The sequence below is a fragment of the Bos indicus genome, chromosome 11 (assembly GCF_029378745.1).
Source record: "Bos indicus isolate NIAB-ARS_2022 breed Sahiwal x Tharparkar chromosome 11, NIAB-ARS_B.indTharparkar_mat_pri_1.0, whole genome shotgun sequence".
Lineage (NCBI taxonomy): Eukaryota > Metazoa > Chordata > Mammalia > Artiodactyla > Bovidae > Bos > Bos indicus.
Genome location: NC_091770.1, coordinates 8,903,683 through 8,924,987, shown reverse-complemented (window position 1 = coordinate 8,924,987; position 21,305 = coordinate 8,903,683). Strand labels below are relative to the sequence as shown.

General features: G+C 53.6%; 1 protein-coding gene across 1 annotated transcript; it reads right to left on the bottom strand.

Moving 5' to 3' along the window:
- Positions 1-4,234: 4,234 nt before the first annotated feature.
- POU3F3 (POU class 3 homeobox 3) lies at positions 4,235-9,175 on the bottom strand. The gene has a single exon (XM_070798389.1). The coding sequence runs from the start codon at positions 9,141-9,143 to the stop codon at positions 7,644-7,646; it is 1,500 nt and encodes a 499-aa protein (XP_070654490.1). The 5' UTR covers positions 9,144-9,175; the 3' UTR covers positions 4,235-7,643.
- Positions 9,176-21,305: the final 12,130 nt, after the last annotated feature.

Genomic DNA, 21,305 nt, shown 5'->3' with positions numbered 1-21,305 from the left:
GCAGGCACATTGCCACAGACATTTCTAAAACTCTGGCAACTAAGTGAGGTTTACAGTCAGATTTTGCTCAAGTTATTTAAAGTTTAGTTTTGTTCACAAGCACACGCGTGCACACACACCCCAACTAGGGTTAAATTACCAGTACAGTTTCACTGGGCAACTCTGGTGACAGCAACCACTGCCAACAAACTTAATTTTCTGAAGAGTAGAAACACATACACACAAAGGCCTCTCCATGTCTTTTAAATGATATTTTATACTATTTAACATCTCCACAGACAGGAATTGGCCCAGACACTACTGCTTCTTTTCTTAGGAACAGGTAAACTAACCATTCTTCCTCCCCTCCCCCAGACCCAGATATTTTTAAAAGCTAAAATTTCTCTTTCCAAAGGCAGGAGAAGGAACAAATTCCATTAATGAATTACGTACCAGGAATGTGGCTTGTCCAGGGCAATTATATTTGTAAATAAATGGCTTCCTGTTTATTATGTACGTTTTCCTGAGGACTCTGATGCCTCTGGGCACTTAATATAGCAAATATTCAACTTTTGGTTTAATTTCCACTTTAAAAAAATATTCATTAGAAAGAAATCGGGTTAAATTGAGGCAGCTGTGATCCTGCAGGGTCCAGGCTGACCAAGGAAAAGTGATCTCTCAGTTCTCACTTTCGCTAAAGTGCGATGGGGAGGGGGATAGCTCCCTGGGAATGCTGCTGGAATTAATAAGGGGAGTTTCACTTTTGCCCACCCCGCTTCCCGGCCGCCCCCCATCTTTTCAGAGCCGACCACTGCCTCCTGCGGCAGCTTCAGAGGCGAAGGCGGCGCGATCCTCCTGGCTGGCGGCCTGGACACCCATCCGCCGCTCAGCATCCCCTGCTTCCCGGCATCGCGCTCGCCCACCGCCCGTTTTGGGTCGCCGCGCTGGCCCGGGACCCTCCGCCCCTGGAGGGGACCGCGACGCGGCTGACCCCAGCCTTCGTGGAGCGCCCGCCTTCCCCACTCCCGGCCAGGCGGCCCAAACTCTACCAAGCGCCGGCCTCCCGCCGAGCATCCTGCGCCCCGGGACCGCCCCGCTGACCTCAGCTCCCCCTCCTTCCTCGGACTGTAGCCCGGGGCTGGACCCCGTGCATCCCCTCCTTACGAGACACCTTTCGGGAAGGGACATGCCGTGCCTACGATGGAAACCCCAGGCCCTGGTCTCTGGCGCAGGCCCAGTCCTTGGAGACCCGGGGTCCAGCTGCGTCTTTACTTTTCCTCCAGGGCCCTTGGGCGCGGGGACTGGAGAGGGTCGGTCAGCAGGCCCTGCGCTCAGCCCTCTCAGCTCCACCGTCACCGAATTCTGGGCAGAAGAGGCCGGGCCCAGAAGGAAAAATCTGCAAACTTGTAGGACAGGGATTCAGACCTTCCTTTCCATCCTGTGCTTTCCCAGACGTGGTGTCCAGGCCCCCGGAGCCTGAGCTACGTTGAGCTCCGAAGCCCCCCAGCCCTCCCAGGAAACTTCCACAAGTTTCTATCTCTATTGGTTCTCAAGTTCTCAGGTTTTCTCCAGCTACTGGTTTTGCCGATTGCTCAGCCAACTGTCCTTCGTCTCAAGGGCTCCCGAGGCCCGAGTTGCTCCAGAATTATGATATTAATTGTTATTATCTGGCTGGGGACGGAGCGCAGCATCAAAGGATGGGGCTAGGGAGAGAGCAGAAATGTTGATGAAGTGGGATATTTCGACCTGTTTCCAAAAGTTTCAGATGACAATGATCAGTAACCCCAACAGACAACTCCATTAAAAAAAAAAAAAAAAGAATTTACTACTGCTCTTGAAAAGCCGTTATTTTTTACATCGCTTTTAGGAAGATAGATGAACAAAACATAGCGTTTCAAGCCATTTTGATCTGTAATTAAATGGCAGGATCGGTTTGTATTCTCCTACGGCTTTTACAGAAGTTGCAGTGATCCAAAGTCGGGCTGCTGTGTCAGAGTGGCATTTTTATTAATGAGAATACAAAAAGCTTGCATATTCTTAGCCCTGCTTGAATTTAGTTGCTAAGCAACCGGTGTATGGTAATTCATCCGCGAAATTTAAATCTTTGAGAAAGGATCGTGCGTTTTGCTGAATGGTCGCCACGAGGAAAACAGCTTGTGGGACTGTCCGCAGCTGTTACGGCCGGACCGCCGGGCAGAGCCGGGCCGGGCAAGGTCGGGCCACCCCCGGCCCCCACGAGCGCCCCCGCCCCACCCGGGCGCCGGGCCCCTGCGCTGCGTTCCCTGGGGACGCTGGGCGTCTGAAGCCCGCGGCCTTGTGCCGGGCATCACCCTCCTGCGCTCCTCGGAGCCCCACCTCCACCTGAGGCCGGTCCTAGATCCCAGGGTGGAGAGGCCGGGTCGCCGCCACGCAGCCCCCTCCCCGCGTCCCCTCCCCGAGGCCGGCGGCCTGTGCACACCCGGCCGCCGCGGGGCTGCCAGTTGCCCTCTTCCCAGACCCCTCTGAGGTCACTTCCAGAAGGACTCTTCCTCGAGGAAGCCCCGACTCAGAAAGAGGGCTGGAGGCCCGGAGCCCTCCAGAAGGCCAGGCGGCCGCCGCCGGCCGGCAGTGACATCACTGGTTCCTGCTCGCAACGCTCGCGCCCACATTTTAGGAGACAGGAACAAACACGGATGTGAAATCAAGAATGAAAGAGAGAGTAATCTAATTAATAGGCCATGAGCCAGGCTAACAAAATCAAAGAATCTTATTACACAAGTAGCCCTCTCGCTATCTCCGCCGCCCCCGCCCCCACCGTCTCTTCCAGCCTCCGCACTGCTTCCTCTCCTAGTCTGGAAAGTTCTGGAGGCAAACCCTGAGCCCCTCGATCTCCTTGGAACAGCCGCTGTGAGCAACTGAGATGACCAAGCCACCGAGAGAACCTGGACAGCTGGAGGGATGCCCCCCACACTTCCTACAAGTATCACTCTCAACAGCAACAACAACGAGGATTACAACCACCATCACCATCACCACACCTGTACTGAGACTTCTGCTGTCAGGAACAGGACTAGGAGAGTCTGCACTCAGAAACACTTTAAGAGGATCTATTTACCAAACAAAACACAGAACAAAATTACTTTTTCTGTATTACCTTGCTTCTGATCACAGAGAAATTCAAACTTTCAACATTTCCTTCAGTGTCCTTCGCCACCACAGGCGTCTGAGCACAGCCAGGTACTAGGTTTTGCCACTGATACATAGCATCTGTTCTAGTAGGTCCAGGCAGCCACGTGCAATTCATGAAAGAACTGGATTCTCTCATTTCTATCCTTCTGCCTTGAAAAAAACCAGGTCCACCTCCTAAATAATTAATTTCAAGTCTGCATCCAGTGCCAATACTTGTTGCATGCATTTTAGAGTTTGATTAATTACCCTGGAACTTGGGCAAACTAAACTCCATGTGGAGAGAATGTTTCTTCCTTCAATTTAGTTCTGAAAGCTACAAGTTATTGATGGATCTCACTCTATTTACATACAAATTGGTGCAAATATGCCCATCTCTTAAAATGCATTTTTGTATAAATATATAAAAGTGTCATTTTTGATTTAGCTTGAAGAGGTTGATCATTTATTATAAAAATAAACGAATAAATACAACAATATATTGTTGCTTCCAACAGGATAAATACTTTACAAATATATAATTTAAAAAACAAATTTAATTGTTAAAATTATTTAAAATATTACACTTATCGATAAAACTATCAATAGCATATACTGCATTTAATATTAGAACCGATTATTCTCTGAATGTTGAAAACCATTCATACAAAACAGATTATGAGCATGGTGATGAGCAAACACTGTGAGCTACAGGAAAGCAGAGGGAATCTCTAAGATCAATAATGAATAGTTCTGTTTTGGAACAAAGAAGTAGTCCTTGGGTAAGTACTTAAAGCAAAAAAAAAAAAAAAGGCAGAGCAACAACAGCAAAGTGACTATTTTAAATACACCTTGAATGATTTATCGCCCATACTTGCAGGGGAAGATGGCTGGGTGAATGAGATGGCTGTGGCTTGGACAACTGATCAGAAACCACAGGAGACTGCAAACTATAAATGGGCCTAGCTCAGGATTAGCCAGATTGATGGAACAGAACTTTGTCACTCCTCTGGGTTGGAAGGGGAGGTGGGGGTGGGTTGAAATGGAGGAAACAAACGGACACTTGACGAAGCACAAGACACTTGCGCTACAAAGGAACACAATGACCAAATTCATTAAAAAGATCTGGTGATATATAACAATGTTTTCATTATTTACATGTGTAACAATATAAGCCTTAGCACAAAACTGATCAGTTGTATCTGCCCTCTTTTGTTTTCCAACCATGAATTTCATTTTGTAAATACATTCAAAAGGTTGATTTTTTAAAAAAATATGGAGTGCAAGCATGAGCTCACTTTAAAAAATACAAAATAATGAAATAAAATGGACTATCATTCCCAGCTTCTCTAAATTCTTCTACCTCTAGAAGAGCTTCTTCCAAAGTAAACAGCAATGGTTACTTTTTAATAGAAAACAGTGTGAAATCCAATGTTAGTTCTTTTGTTATCAGCCAGATCAAGTAAGCAAATGCCTTCTAACCTTTGAAATAGACCCATTCTCTGTCTGATCAACCACTACCAGTCCTGGAGGGAAAATAGGATTTCACCTCATGGGCCAGCAGCCTCCACCCAATATAAACAACCACACCCAATCCTCAGCTTTCCAATAAGGCCTTCTGTGCTTGCCCCTGCACACAGACCCTCAAAAATTGATGAAGTTTGTGCCCTCCCCGCCACATCTCTCCTAGGTTGTAAATCTGGGCACAGAGATTACAATAGCAAGAGAAATAGGAACCGAGAAGGCAAAGAAAAGTAAATTGTGGTTTCTTGTTTTCATTTTTTTCCTGCCCTCTGTTTAATAAATATGGCCTTTTTCAGATTTCACAAATCAAAATGATTGTGATTTTTAGTACGATTTGGTGTTTAAAATAATGCAACCCAATACATGGCCATCTGGCTGGGCTTGATTTATGAAAGTGACACAGGGTCTGTCTGGAAGAAATAACTATTCCTTGTTGCTCACACAGTTTTCTTTTTTTTTTTTTTAAACTCCTGCATTGATGTTACAGGGAGACGGAGTAGATGAGAGAAGAGGAAAAAAGTGAGTGACAGCTCAATGATATTAGGGGGAAATTAATCTATAAAAATCATTGCTTTATCACCCCTAAATACTTGTTTTTAAAAGTATGATACAAAAGGACTCAACAGAGACTTCTTCGTCTTGTTACTTACAACCTGAGGCATTACACTTTCACTTTCCCATGTTGTAAATATTGATATGTTAACTTGATAAATGTGACCGCTCGGCAGGATGTATCTAGAGAATGATCAGGAAATGAAAACCCCCAGCACCAGTAAAGAAAATACAGAATCATACTGGGGAAAGGCCAAAACACAGAAATCTAGACTCTGAAGTCTAAGCTGGTACTCACACTGAGGGTAATGCAGTGTGGACCATAATCAGGATGTTAGAACAATATTCTTCCATTATAAGAAAAACAAAGCAAAACCCTCCCCAAACGCCTTAATAATTTAAAATTAATTACATACAGTTATTCATGGGAAGTAAGTGATACAAAAATATTTCATCGACTTGTAAGCTATTCTTCACAACTGTTAGTCTTCAGAAAAAAGAGGAAAGAGATATAGTAATATGGTGATGGGGGAGCGGGGAGGAAATGAGTAGAAAAAGAGAGGCTAAACTTTGGTGGTATGGGGCAGACTGTATTAACCACTAATAACCAATTGGCACATTTTTTACTGGGGATGTAGTCCAACATTCTGCTAAAGATGATAAAGGACACAGGTATCTATGGGCAAAGGACTAGCATTTAGACATTCTCACCTAAAAAAAAAAAAAAAAACACTAAAATTGAGTGTGTGGGGGGGAATATTGTGAAATTAACAGGCTAACAAGGAGGGACTACTATGTCAATGACTATCTGTTTCTGTCATCGTCTTTTATTCTAGATTTGCAAATATGCCTTAGGTGGAACAGACTCTGCTCCCTCAGCGCTATCCCTTAAGGAGTTGCATTAGTAAAAAAATATTTTCTAAAGGACTTTCTTTCCCACACAGTGTTTATGCATCAGACACAGACTATTTCATTCTAACAAATTTATTTTCTCGATCAGCTCTTACGGAATCACTACTCAAATTAAATTACAATCAAATAATCACATCAAAAGATACCCTTATTACCTAGCAACTGTCCATATTTTCATTTCATTTTGATTTGTGCTCGTCTGAAAAAAACACGTAATACAAGATCTGGGGAAAAATAAATTACCGTTTTGCAGCAGTTCATAAGTATTCTGAATAAAATATTAAAAGAAGTCATTTAATGAAAATATAAAGCAAATATTTTTAGATCAACAACGGATCTAACAATTCTATATTGCCGTCTTTTGAAAAGTCTGTTTATTAAAACCTACCAAAAACACTGCATGGAAAGGGCAGTATTATATAAGCACATCCACAGCACCCATTCAATCAAAGTTGGCAACGGAATGAAGGCAGGAGTCCGGAGAAGTGCTGTCTTTCTAAATCCCTTGATCTGAGTCAGTCCAGAAATAAAAAATAAAAAATATTAATAAAAAAAATATTAGCGGTGGCATCTTTAGGCGTCGTCCACCGGAGCGGCAGCAGATAAGGCCGGAGTTGATGGCCAGGCCTCACTTGGCGCCCAGTCCGCCCGGCCGGGCCCGGATGCGCCGGGGCCTCTCTCACTGGCCGGTGGACATCTCCTGCTCCCTCGCCCGTCCCTGTCCCTCTGCTCTCTCTTGATACTTTTATTTCCAAGGTTACTTTGACGATAGGTATTGTTTTTCTTTTGGCTTTACTATCAGTTTGTTAATTTCAGAAGCTGTGAATACATGTGTGTGTGTATATATATATATATATATTTCTTGTTTTCTGCAGAGTGTTCTTTTTTTTTTCGCCTTCCCATTTCATAGTCAATTTGTTTGTCCCCAGATGACTTTAATATGGACAAGAATCACGGGGTCGGGAGCACAGAGTCACCCCTGATTAAAGCCGGTGCCCCAGCAGGCCTTCAGGTCGCTCTCAGGAAACAAAGTTACGGTGGATCTCTCCAGGCTGGAGGGGGCCCTTTGGAGAGAGGGGGTGGAAGGGAAGGGGATGCTTTGAAAAAAAAAAGAAATTTTTTTTTTAGAAGAGAGGACGAAGCAGGTGCTAAGTGCTATCCACCGTCGCCGTGTAGGATTTCTCAGGGTGGGAAAAACCTCGCGAGTGCAGTTTTGGTGCGCTTGGCATCTCCACCCTTCTTTTAAAAGAAAACCAAGAAAACGAACCACCACCACAGTAGAAAGAGACCTCAGGATCGCCCCTTTTTCTCTCGGTTTTGTCATCTACGTGTATATAAAACTGTCTGGGCATTTGTAGGCTTTGTTTGCTTGCTTCGCCCCTCCTTCCTTGGACTTCAAACAGCGTCTCCTCGGTGCGCCCCTCTCCGTTCCCCCGAGGGCGGGCAGACCTGTCTTTGGGCGGAGGGGAGGGCGGCGCGGCCCGGCCCGGCGCAGCGGGGGCGGCGGGGTGACAGCGGCGGTGCCCGGGCCTTCACTGCACGCTTGTCTGCAGCCCGTGGTGCGGCGGCGGCGTGTCGGCACTCACCGGGCCCACCTGCGAGTACACGTCGTCGGGCGTCTGCTGCTGGATCCCGGGCGGCGTCATGCGCTTCTCCTTCTGCCTCCGGTTGCAGAACCACACCCGCACCACCTCCTTCTCGAGCTGCAGGCTGTCGGCCAGGTTTGTGATCTCCTGCGCAGAGGGCTTGGGGCACTTGAGGAAGTGGCTCTCCAGTGCGCCCTTGACGCTCACCTCGATGGAGGTCCGCTTCTTGCGCTTGCGGCCCTGCGCCGCGATCTTGTCGATGCTCGTGGGGCTGCCGGTGCTCGAGTCCGCCTCCTCCAGCCACTTGTTGAGCAACGGTTTGAGCTTGCACATGTTCTTGAAGCTCAGCTGCAGGGCCTCGAAGCGGCAGATGGTAGTCTGCGAGAACACGTTGCCGTACAGGGTGCCCAGTGCCAGCCCCACGTCGGCCTGCGTGAAGCCCAGCTTGATGCGCCGCTGCTTGAACTGCTTGGCGAACTGCTCCAGGTCGTCGGACGTCGGCGTGTCCTCGTCCGAGTGCGGATCGTGGCTGTTGAGTCCGGGCCCCGCGCCGCCGCCGCCGCCGTGGTGGGGGGGCCCCTGCGCGTGGTGCGGGTGCGGCGGGTGCGGGTGCGCGTGGTGGTGATGGTGGTGATGGTGCTCGGCCAACTCGGGCGTGTCCCCGCGCACCAGCCCCGGGTGCACCAGGCTCTGCGCGCCGCCGCCCCCCGCGCCGCCCGCGCCGCCGCCGCCCCCTGGGCCCGGGGGCGCGCTCAGCATGCCGTTCACCGTGAAGCCCCCGGGCTGCGAGTAGAGCAGACTCTGCGGCGGCGGCTGCTGGCCGCCGGCCATGGACGGGAGATGCGCGGCGGCGGCGGCGGCGGCGGCAGCGGCGGCGGCGGCGGCGGCGGCCCCCCAGCCCCCGGGGTGGCCCTGGTGCGGCGGCGGCGGCGGCGGCCCGAGGTGCGGCGGCCCGCGGTGGTGCAGGGCGGTGCCCGCGTGCAGGTCCTCGCGCCCCGCGCCGCCCTTCACGTCGGGGCCCTGCGGCGGCGGCGGCGGCGGCTGCTGGGGGCTGCCGGCCATGCCCACGGCGCTGCCAGACCACGGCGAGCTGGCCTCCACGGCGGCGGCGGCCGCGGCGGCGGCGGCGGCGGCGGCGTGGGGCAGCGCGGTGACCCACTGGTGCGCGTGGCTCAGCATATGGCCACCGTTGCTGGCGGCCATGGCCCCCTGCATGAAGTCGCTCTGCACCATCTTGACGGAGGCCGGGTCCCCTCGGTAGGCGCCCGAGGTCACGGCCGCGCTGCCCGGCTGCATGCCGCCCCCGCCGCCCCCAGCCCCGCCGCCCCCGCCCCCTGCCCCGCCGCCCCCGCCCCCGCCGGCCCCCGCCGCGTCCGAGTGGACGATGGAGCCGGCCGCTAGCAAGCTGTTCCCCGGCAGGTAGGGGTTAGAAGCCGCCGTGGCCATGCCGCTCCGCTCCCGCCACCCCACCGCCGCCACCGCCGCCGCCGCCGCGCCCCCCCGCCTCCCGCCGCCTCCCCCCGCTCCGCCCCCGCCCCCGCCCCGGGCCCCCGCCGGCCCCGCCGCCGCCGCCGCCGCGGCCGCCGGGTGCAGCTGCAAGGCCGCTGGGCAGGGCGCGGGGGTCGTTGGCCGGCCTTGGTCAGCAGCCGCCGCCGCAGGAGCCGCGCTCCGGGGAGGGGGGCTCGCTTCTCGGCGGGGCGCGCTCCGTGGCCGCCCCCCTCAGGGGGGGTCGTGGCCGCCCCCCAGCCCCGGCGCGAGCGGCTCGCTCCAGCGAGGCTCTCCGGGAGGGGCGCGGGCCTGCGCCGGGGCTCTTCGGGCCGGGCGCACCGACCGGTGCTCCTCCTCCTCCGGTCCTCGGGCGAGCGCGGACTCTGCCCGGGGCGCAGGGCCCGGTCCACCTGCTAAGTGGCGACTTCACGGGAGGCAACAAAGAAAAGAAGCCGCTCCTTTCTGCTGGACCACAGCGCGGACGACCGGCCGCTCCTCGCCAGCTCCTCGGGAACGCCCTTCGCTCGTCTCCCCTCGGAGAAGGAAAACTTTTTTTGTCCTTGAAGGCGTGGTGGTGCTGGCCGCTCGCGTGCCGAGCAGAGACGCGGGCTCCCGCTCTCCCCCTCCGGTCCTCTCGGCTCGACTTTGCTCTGTCCTAGGAAAACTTCTCGCGCTGGTGCATTGCTCTGAAGTTGCTATTGCCGGAGCTCTCGGTTGCCTCTGAAACAAGAGTCCTCTTTCATTCTCCTCACGACAGTCACAGTCTGATGGGACATCTTTCCTTTTGGGCAGAGAGTAGGAGACAAGTATAACAAGGAAAAAGCTGCAGAGGCGAAAACACGAGGTCCCGTTTCTCTGTTACCTTGCTGCTGACGGTTGGGGTTGGTGTTTTATTTTTTTCCCAGCAGAGGTCTGGAGGAGGATGAGGAGGAAGAAGAAGAAGAGTGCATTGGTGGAGATGGAGGTGTGTGTGTGCATATAGGGGATCCTTGATACACAACCAACTCCAGTGGGCACGACGCACGGCGCGGAGGCTGCACCGACGGCGCGCGCGCTGGCCGTGCCGGAGCGGAGTTGCCGGGGGAGCTCGCCGTGCGCCCCGGTTCGCGCGCTCTCCCTAGCTCCTTCCCTCTCCCTCCCTCTCTCTCTCTCTCCCTCTCTCGCCCGCCGGTTCGGCTCCGATCTGACAGTCCTCTCTCTGTCCCTCCCTCTCCGAGCGGGGACTGTCGAATGTTTACCCTCCGCCGCGAGCGCGCACCCACCACCACACTTTCCCAAACACAAGGAAGTCGAGCACCGGGGCCCCCGCTGATTGGCTACCCGCTGGGTGACTGGCAGCCCCGGAATGACTGGCTCAGGACGCGCGGCCCCCCTTCCGGCGGTTCCGATTGGTTGCTTTTTAATTTAGGCAGAGCGTCGTAGAAGCTGGAAATCTGTCGTTCCCCCTCCCTTATCCTCCCCAAGCCGCCTCCCTCCCGCTCGCCACTTTCTCCTCCCCGCCCCTCCCCCGCCGCCCCCTCCCCCGCCGCCCCCTCCGCCACATCTTAACTCTTAGTGTCCGGCCGAGACGTTAGCCATCCCTCCTGGGCTCTGGGCAGCGCAATAGGTCTGGGAAGGCGGGAGGGAAGAAAGGGGAGAGACGGCGGGGGTGGGGTAGGGGGGGGGCCAAGCAGGGGAGGGAGGGAGTCAGAAGGAGATCGTAGAGGGAAAAATCGCGAAAAATAGCAACCTCCACAGTCCACCTGGTACTGCGTTATGCCGCCCTCCCCTTCCCCCACCGCATCCCGGAGATTCGTACCGCGCGCGGCAAGGACGCGCCATTCACGCTAATACCTATAGGCAGCCGTGTCCCCAGCGGTTTCAAAGTTTCCTTCTCCCTTCACTGGCCGTCCCCCGTCCCTACCGAGGCGGGGGTGGAAAGAGGGAGCTCGCGGCGCCGAAAGACCGGGTAGCAGCCACGCTCCTTGGAAATCAGCCACCGCGACTTTCCGCAGCCGCTTCGCGCCGGCGGCGGCGGCCCCCTTTGTTTAAGGTCTCGGATGCCATCGCCTGGGAGACCGGCAGCCCGGGACCGGCGCGGGGCCCGCGCGTGCGAGACGGACCGCAGCCCGCCGCGCGCTCCCCACCCCGCCTCTCCTCCCCCGCCCCTCCGCCGGGATTCCTGCGAGGAGCGCGCGTGCCCTTGCGAGTCGGGGGTGCCCACGGGCGGCGGAGAGATCGGCCGACCTTCCCCCCTAGACACACCGTAAGTGTGTCCCCCCCCCCACCCCCGCCCCGAGGCGTCGGGAAGCCTGCCGCAGCGGGAGCGGCCTAGGGGAGCGGGCCGCCAGCCGCGCCCTCCACCGCTCACATCGGGTGTGGGTGCGGGTGTGCGTTTCTTTATTTCGGTGCGGTGGCTGTTAGTGGTATTTGGCCTGGGCTCACTATTCTTAGGCACGGTGGGGGCTTTCTCTGTCTCTCCGGCCTCGGATGGTCTGCGGCGCGGCTGGGGCTGGCGGCGGGGAGCGCGATCGCAGTCTAGCCCGGCGGAAAGAGTTAAGGGGGCCGGGAGGAGGGGGGGGAGCGCGCGGGGTGGGTGGGAGGAGCGGGGGTGGGGGACGCGGCCGAGCGGAAACGCTGCACAGAGGAGCCTCAGCGAACCAAGAAAAAAGAGAAAGTGGCAACGAAAACAAGGGCAAATTGAACCCTCCTCGGGGATTTCCAGTGAACTAACCCGACTCGGACATTCAATAAATACATCGTCCTTAATGAGTGTGCGTGCGCGTGCACCCCGCACCCGGCCGCCCTGGACGCAGACGCGGAGCCGCCGGGGTGCTGGGGGCTGCCCTTCTCCGGCGAATAATTCCTCTGCCGCGCGCAGTCAGTTTCGGTGGCGGGGGTGGGGGCTTGGTTAGGTCCGGAGCTCCCCAGCTTAGCCGCAGCCTTGAAGCCCTTGCGAGGTCTCGTGATGAATGGTGGGCGCGGAGCACTTGTGTGTGATGTGGTCCCTCTCCTGTGTGCAGGGGGAGAGATGCCCTCCTAGGTGGGTTTTAGCGGATCCATTATTGCGAAGATATAGACCTGAAGGGCAGCGGTAACCAAACCCCAGACAGAACGGATTTTTACCTCTGCGTCCCCTTAAGGTTCCCTTTCCTATTTATGTATGCGTGTATGTATATATGGAAGATGGAACACAGATTTCATTCAATAAATCTGAGATCTCCAGGTGCAGGCGTTTGAATAGTCGGTGCCAGCACCCCGTGTTTTCTTTTCCTGCCGATTTTGCTTGGATCCGACTCAAAAACCGAGAGAGTCTCGTGGTTTTGTTTACACTGAATGGGGAGGGTAGGAACAGAGCCATGGGGCCCCTTTCATTAATATACAGTGAGGATTTTGTCTAAATTACCGCTATGAATTTCACAGTACACGCTTTCAAAAGCAGTCTCAGGTGGCCTGATGAAACGGGAGAGCGCCTCCGCAAACACATCCACTTTCTTTCTTTTCAAGGAGGGTGTGTGCGCGTATGGGAAGCCCCCCAAAACGCCGTGCTCCTCGAAATCAGAAATGCACTTCTGTTGCGAGCTGGGTCCCCTCGGTCCTCCGCCTCCGCGTACTTAGTTCTCCAGTCGCTCCCCAGCCCCACCCATCCGCCCCCTCCCTCTGCCGAGTGTGATTGTTTTGTCTGGAAAAAAAAAAAAATCCAAAGTATATAACAAGGGGAGAACAGTTAGTGCTGACTTTCATTTGCATACATTTTCATATATTTTGGTGAAAATAATAGACGAGTGGAGAGCCGGGCTTAGAGGAGTCAGAGGAAAGAGAAGACTGAGGAGGTACCGCTTCTGGGGAGTTGAGAATATGTCTTTTCCCCCCACCAGTCACCTTATTTATTTTTTTTTAAATAAAACCTCTTCCTTTATTTTAATATCTAATCCTGGAAGTTTGCTCGGTAAGTGTTTTTCATTTTCTTTCCCTGCGTTCTCGTTTCTGCCCCTCCTTTCCGTTTTCGGTAGGCTCTCGTAGGCTTGGGGGCTTATTTTCAGGGCTTGGGACGAGAGAGAGCTCACGGGCAGCTGTTTTGAAGGAAGGAAGAGGAACAGTGTTGGGGGGAGAGTTCAAAAACCCAGCCCTCCGAAAATATTACATAAAAGGTGGACTCCTTCCAGGGATCGCCACAGCAAGGCACTTCACTTGTTTTTTTTTTTTTTCCTGGGAAGGAGGAGGAGAGTGCTATTAATTTTAATTGTTGATTGTTAGGGAAATACGAAGGCCCCAGAAAAGAAGTGATGATGAAGCACGCAGTAGTATACATATTTCTTGCTTTTGGATTTCTTACCACCCCGCCTCCCCACCCCCACTAGAGAATCTGGGCTAGAGGGGAAGAAGCCCTGTAGCTAATGCTGATGTATTGAACTATGTGTGCCTGCCTGGGACTGGGGTGGGGGATTCCTGCTGGGAGAAGAGGGGTGGAGTAAGGGGGGGGGGGGCTTGGCAAAGGGAGGGCAGAGAGGTGGAGAAGAAGGAGCAGGGGAGGAAGAAGAGGCAGGAAGTCGGTGCCCCCCTGGTTATCGCCGCGTCTGGCGAGCAGGCGGCACACTGCAGCCTTTCCACTCGGTAGTGAAAGTCCATCAGAAGGAGGGTGATCAATCAAAACTAACCAGGACACCCTACACTTTATTCCCAAAGGAGGCTGGAGCTTTAGTGGCTTACTGTGTTTGCTATTCTTGACAGCTGCCCTTGCTTCCCCCCACCCCACCCCCTTGCCTCTGGTCCCTGGCTTTTAGTAAAAATGAAGGGTACAGTTACTTGCTAGTTGCAGATAATTAGAGAAAATTGGATGGTGGAATTAGCTAGGCCAAGTCCAAGCCCGTGTGAGCACCTTACTTTAGTGAAATGGGCTGGAGAGGATGCTAAAAGATTCTTGGTTTTGTTCTTTTTAGAGGAAGGCGAGCCTCTGGAGTGGTGGGGGGGGGGGGGGCGGGGCGGGGTTAGTAGCCTCAAATAGCTGGAATATGATTGCACTTTTGTCTCCAGAACACCTTGCAATTGGAAATTTGTAATTTCTCTGGAAACAGTTGATGCCAAATCAATGAAATGGTTTGTCAGGAGGGAGGAAGAGGTTTCAGTTGGGGAGGGGTAAGGATCGCCAGTTTTCCACTCCCTGTTTGCGTGCTTGGCAGCGTCGCTTTTGACTGAGGTTAACTCTCTGTGCTCCATTGGACCAGATGCCATATAGAGCTGCTCCCTGAAGATCATTTGTTTCCTTGATGGGGAACATTTCTGAGCAGAGTATATTGGTTGCCATAGAGAGAGAAAGAAAAGGAAGAACACTGGCCACATTAAGCTATATGTTTGTGCACTGGGCTTTAGATAAAAGGACCGTGGCTCAGCCAAAGAGAAGAAGCCAAGCTAGAGATTTCTAGCGCCACCAAAACTAGCTTTATTTTGTTTTGGACTTTTACAGTTGAAACATATAAGCTAATTTTATTGGTTGTTGTTAATTTTATATGACACGGTTTACTGAACAAAATAAACTTTGGAAGTGCTCGGGAGTCGAAGTGTTGACTTGTCAGCAGGGGGCGCACTGACTCGTCTTAGCAGGTACGCTGTAAAATGTAGCTGTTTTCAAAAGCTTAACTTGCCAAATGCACAAATGGTCCCTACCTTTCTATGCATATTCACAACCAGGAGCGAATTCACTGCATAACACAGGGCCTTAAAATAGGGGGACAATGACCTCCCCATCTCCCTCCCACTCAGCCCCATCTGTGAAATGGCCTGAGAAAGGAAAACCGGCTTAAAACAGTATTCCTCCATGTCTTTCTGTGAAGAGGATATAAGTATGGAAAACAGAGTTGGGCAGTGAAAGCAGAAACGCTTTGCAAAATTCCTAGGGATATGCGGTAACCTACTCCATAGGTTACCTTTCAGGTTGTATTTTTGGGGAAACAGTCAAGAAGAGAAAGATGTATTCTAAAGGTATTATCTATTAAATGGTGAACAATCTTCTACTTGAGGCAGGCTTTGACTTCTAAATAAAACCCCAGCTCCTGGAGACTTAGTCCAGGCTTCCTGAATCTCTTTTACTCCATTCGATATATAACGGCGCCTTTAAATCTTGGCATCTCCTCTGATTGTGGCAAGATTCTGAATTTATCCTTGAAAGGGCTTGTTAGGGAAAAGGAAATACGAAATAGCCGACGGTAAGAGGTCACTGTGAGCTTGGAACTTTTTAGCACAATACGACTTAATGCAGTTGCAGAAAAGTTTTCACAGAGCTCAGGGTTTCCGCCCTAGAGATTTTTAGATACAGCCAAGGAAGACTGAACTTTATTGTGGTGAAGGATGAAAAGATTCGAGGAAAACTTCCTGAAATAGTGAAGGGCAAATGCTCCCCGGTTCTGAGAAATTAGTCAGTTTGTCACTAACAGTTTTCCCAAGGAGATTTGGAAAGCTTGACTCAGAAAGGGGAGCTGTGAGTGACTGGAAGTGAGAAGCTGGTTTCCACGGTTCAGCAGCTCCCGGCACCTGTGTGTCACCGAGCCTGGAGAAGGGCCCCGGGCTGGGGGCTCTGCAGGAGGGGGAAAGACACCTTATTCTTTCGAACTTGACTCTAAGCCAGCCAGGATCCAGCCAGAAGTTTTTCTTTGAAACTAACTTGCGAAAGTCAAGGTTTGGATGTAAGTGGTATTTCATCTAGGAGGGTTGGAAATTATGTGAGTAACATATGCAAGGGAGCACTTTGAAAAATATTTTAATTCCAGGATTTTTATCCGCCAGCTCTCACATTTAGAGTCAGGAAATGTACAGGCAGGTTTGTGCAAATAGCACAAAGTAGAAGATGGAAGAAACGTGTAATCTGAACCCAAACATTGCTTTTTCTTCAGCTCTCTGGACATTTCAGACAAAAGATTTCTGGGGGAGATCCACAGGCACTGGACCAGTGCCTCAAAGCTCTAGGTTATTTTGCATGCCCTGAGCTGCTGAATGCATTTTTTAAATTACTAAGGAAAAAGGCAGGTTTTCTATTTAGCCGGGCATTTTGCAAAACAATGGTTAAGAACTCTATACATATTTGGAACATGATTTTCGGTATCACTTTTCCTGAGATCTGGGATCGTTCCTATCTTGGCTGCTGCGTATGTTCCTTTTTTGCAAAGTTACTTTTTAAAAAAGCCTGTAACAAAAGAAAAGCTTGTTTCTCATGATATCTACATTCTTAGGTTATCTAAAGTAAAGGAAATAGAAAATAATAATTCTGGGTAAAGCAACAAGTTAATTCAAGAACTGACATATTATAGAGACCGTAACATTCCGTAACGATTTGGAGGTGAAAACAATCAAGCTGGATATGAATTAAGATCCAAAGAGTCAGGCCAAGCTATAGACTTTTAATTGTTGGGGATAGTGAAATTGCTTTTGCCAAATGAGAGAATGAAGAACACTACCTGGGTCAAGTGTACAAAATTCAAAGTGGGTATTTACTCACTTGCTCCCATTTGAGAGCGATAAAGTGCTCCTTCGGATACCGTGGCAGTATAGAAGCACACTGCCATTAGCATTTACAAATTAAAATGTTCTACATACTCTCTACCCACACCGAGTGCTGTATACAAAGGAAAGGGTTCTTCAACAGTAGCTTTTGGGTGGAGACGAGCATTTGTCGCCTGGCTTGGCGGTGGGTGAGTTATTTCTCCATCTTGCCAAATTCTTGGAAGCGTCCCAATGGCTCCCCCTTGTTCTTCTTCATATCACTTTGATAACTGACTGATCTGATCTGTAGGAAAGGAGCAAGCACTTGGTTCTCTTAGACAGGCTGGAAGGAGCAATGATCAAGTCAGACACTTGTGCTCTCTCACCCTAAAGCAAGAAGCTTTACTTCTGATGCCTATAGGAAAGCTTTAAACTACAGACTATCTCAGATTGTGGGACCTAAGTTAAGAACGCATGATAAGTTGGCAATCGAGTATATGCTTTAAAAACAGCCCGTTTCCCACAGTTTGCCCACGGTAGCTGCATTCATGCACCTGCCAAGTCTGGTAATGAAAGCTACCAATCGCTAGGGAAGCCGTGGCTGACACTACATGATGGACTATTCTGGCCTGTCCCCCTTCAACCCCCGCCCCCACAATGTTCTTCTTAGAATTTAAATTCGAAGGGCTAGGTAACTGAGAGCCCAGCTGATGGACTGGAGTGACGATGATGATTTATTAACAAAAACATGTGGGTAGGTCTAGCTAGAAAACTATTCCAAGGTCAACTTGGTGTTTTTGTGTCTGTGTTTTGAAAAACAAAATATTAACTCGGCTTTGCCAGGGGGGTGGTTGGATCCCCACCCACCCCCCCAACCCCAAGCTTGTGGCCTTAACAGAAATAATTCTCTTTCTTGAGGACACCCTTGGCCCAGAAACCCCCAAATTCCCTATACAACTTCTTCTGAGTTGGAACTAGGTAGTCCGCTGATGGATGAGTCTTTGTGGCACACTAGGAAACCATTCTTGCACTTGGGTGCCTCTGGGTGGTTTTTTTTTTTAATTCGATTTTTTTTGACACTTGAACTTAGCTATTGTCTGAGGAGCTGGGTGCAGATCACAGCTCATCAGGCTGGAGGCTGCTCTTTTGGGCATTTTCCCCAAATGCTGCTTCTGTAGCACGTTCTCTCCTGTGAATATGAAAACTCCCGCTTCACTGCCCTGTTCTCTCCCTACCCTGGACCACCAGCCTTAGGGGGTCTTCAAGAAAGGTCGGCTGTTTTGTTCACTTTTAGAATATAGTCCCAGTCGTCATAGTATCTGTTACTTCAGATACTCCTTGGTTTGCAGCAATATCATTTCAGCACTGAAATATCTGGCAAAGAGTCTTTGGCTGTAGAACTTGCTCACCGCAGCTTCATGCAAACTGGGGCTGGTTAGTCCCCAGTTAAAAGTTTTGTGTTTGCTTACAGTTTTGAAGGCCCACCTCCTCCCCCCAGATTTCGAGGTAGGGAGCTTGGTTGCCCAGTAGAGCCTAAGGAGAGGATCCCAAGCTCACAGTGCTGCTGGACAGACGTCAGATTTTAATTTAATATTATATCAGAATGCAGAAAACCTCCGGAAGTCAAGATATGTATTGTCCAAATGGCTTAGACTGTGTTCCCTTTATTTGAAATTCACATCGCAGAAATGAAACAAAAATTCACTTGGAAAAACAGTGACAATTAAAGTCTCCTAAACCTGAAAAACTCTAGGATGTCAGCGCTGGGATCTGGCAAGCGACTCCTTTGCAGGGTTAGGAAGCCAGACTGGGGCGTTCCCTCGGAAGGTTCGCCTTGGGGACCTCTCTTCCCGGCGGCAGGGTATGCCTGCCCGCCCCCTGCTGTGATGTGCGACCCTGCGAAGCTGCTTCTCTGGCAAAGGCAGCGGCTGGTGGGGGTCCCAAGGCCGAGCTCCGCTTCCTTAGACTGAATGTTATTTTATTGAGAGCACCGTTTGCATAATAAAATGAAGGGGACCCACTACTCCCCTTGTCTCCATAAACACTGTCCTCAAGGACTTTGAGACTGTTATCTGAACACCCAGAGCGGCCTTCAGAAGTCGAATTAGCCTTGCTTTTCTAGGGAAAAAGAAAAATGGAAAGCGATTAAAAGCAAAAGGGCCGGGGAGAAAGAGTAGGGTAGAACAAGTGGGGTTGGGGAGCAAGCGGGAGGGACGGAGAAGAGCCGGTCCAGCCGCACCGGGGGCGGGGGGTTGGGGTGGGAAGGGAGACCAGAACGGGTGCGGGATGGAGCGCAGGGAAACGCTGAGTCACCCTAACCGGTCACCGGGGACACCGCGGCGACCTGCCGCAGCCCGGGGAGGGCTGGGCATCTCCTTAGAGGCCTCCTTCCCGCCGCCGCCGCCGCCGCCGGAGCCTGGCCGTGGAGCTCGGCGCCGTCCGCCCGCCTTTGTCACCGGCTCGGTGCACGGCCGCGAGCTCCCGCGGTGGGCTTTGTTCTGGCGGAGCAGGGTAGGACCCCTCGCCCCGCCGCGCCCCCGCCCTCCGCGAGCTGGGGACGGTGGGGGTGGGGACCGGGCGCCGGGGACGGGGACCCGAGGAGCGTCGGCAGACGCCTCGGAGCCCGTGATTTCTTCCTGCGCTCCTTTCGTAATTGAGCTGTTCTCCTTCGGGGCGGGGGCCGGGCGGCGCCGGAGGAAGGGGAGCGGGAAGGGGGCGCCCGCTCTCGGCCAGCCGCAGCGGCGAGCGCAGGTCCCCGCGCATTCGCATTGTGTGCGTGTGGGCACGGCAGGAGGGATGCGGGTGTCTAGGAAGGAGGGGAGCCGCAGAGGCTCGGCCCCGGGTTCCAGCTTTCTGGCAGCGGCGGGGCGCCTCGGGTCGGCGCCTGGTTCTCCCCTAAGATCTGCTCTCGAAGTGCTTGGGGGCCGCGCGTGGGCGCTGTGGACGCACCCTGGGTCCGGGGGCTGCCCACGCGGAGCGCGCAGACTCCCCGGTCGCCGAGGCCTGTGGCTGGGGACAAAGAGGCAGACTGCCGGAGCGAGCGGAGGGCGGGCGCTCACAGGATCCAGGCGCGCACCCATCGAGGGTACCTCTCCAGGAGCCCCCGCGCTTCGGAGCCCCGGGGCTTTGCGTCTGGAAACTTCGCAGAGGCCCGCTCCCTCCTCTCAGCCTTGCATTTAGCAAACGGCGTGGGATCGCGTGTTACCTTCTTCCTAGCCGCCCCCAAAGGTGTGGGCCAGATTGCAAGAGTCGCTGCTCTGTTATTGTTTGTCAAACAGGCCCTTTCTCCTGGGAGAGGGGCGAGGGGCATGTGGCGGATCCTGGGCCAGGATTACATTAATCAAAGCATTATTTCCCCAGAGAAGCCCAGCACAAATGAGAGTAAATCCTAATAAAATTGGATCGCGGAGAAATGGTACGCTTTAAGTAATCTGGGCTGCCTGATAACAATCTCACATTTATAAGATGTGGGTGGGTCTTAAAAAAAATCTGCACACCTCTGGCCTTGGCTGCTGGGTCCAGATCGGGACGGGGGACAGTCCTCACCCCGAGCTCAGCTGAACATCTGGAGTGAGAAAGGGACGTGGGCACCCCTGGAGTTCGAGGTTCCGCTCCGAAGGCACTCTCGGCCCGGGCGCCCCCCTGGAACATCTGCAGGGGCCCTGGACCTCCCCCCCTGCCCGTGCCCTGCGAGGACGCGGCTCCGTTCCTCTGGGATTGTGACCCAGCCGTCCGTCTCCAGCGACGCCGCAGGGCGCGCGTTTCCCGCGGGTAGCGGCGCGGAGCCCACCAGGCGGTCGTTGGGACTGCCAGGTTTCTCCGGCTCCGGGTCCAGGGCCCGCCGGGCCAGGGAAGGGGCTGACTGCCGGGGACGTCGGGGGTGCTGCTGGCTGGCGACGCTTCTGGTGCTTTCGGGTTGTCCCAGCCTGGCAGCAGGCTCGCGCTTCTTCAGCCTCCGTCCCAGGTGTGGTAGAAAACTTTCCGAAGTCCCCGCGCGGCCAAGCTGGAGAGACGAGCTCCCTTTCCTACCCCGAGCTCCGAGCAGGCAGGTGGAGCCCACCGTCCAGGAGGCGGGCTCTCGGGCAGCGCCCATGCCCTCTCCTGCCGCGGGACCCGAGAGCGGGCTAGGCGGTGACAAGTGTGAGAGCGCCGTCACCAGCCCGTAGGCGAGCATCAGCCTCCCAGCTCCGCGCGCCTTCCGGGGACGCGGGCCGAGCCTGCTTCGGCGCCTGCCACCCGGCCCCTCCTCCGCGCCCGAGGCCAAGGCCCCGCGAGCGGCGCCCCCTGCAGGCCGGCGCCGGACGAGCCCGGGAGGCCCCGCGGCGTGGGGTTCACGCGCTGCCCACTGCCGCTCCCGGCCCGGCGGCGGCGGAGCCGGAGACTGCAGGAGGACGGCGGGGGGCGCGCCCGGCCACACTTCCCTGGCCCTTCCGCCCGGCTCCCGGCCCCTCTACTGTCGGCGCCTGGCAACCCCCACTGGAACCCGCGGCCCACAGCCTTGTTCCTGGCCCGCTGGCTCCGGAGGCCGGAGAGCATCGCTGTCCCCTCACGCGGCAGTGCCCCGAACCAGGGGCCCTCCCTGCGGAGGAGAGCGGCTCCGAGCGGCGTGCGTGCGTGTGAGGGATCAGTATGTGTGTCTGGGTGTGTGTGTGTGTGTGAGTGCGGTAT

What these genes read in the sequence shown, in the direction of transcription:
- POU3F3 (XM_070798389.1), bottom strand. Translation starts at nt 9,143, where the DNA reads ATGGCCACGGCGGCTTCTAACCCCTACCTGCCGGGGAACAGCTTGCTA.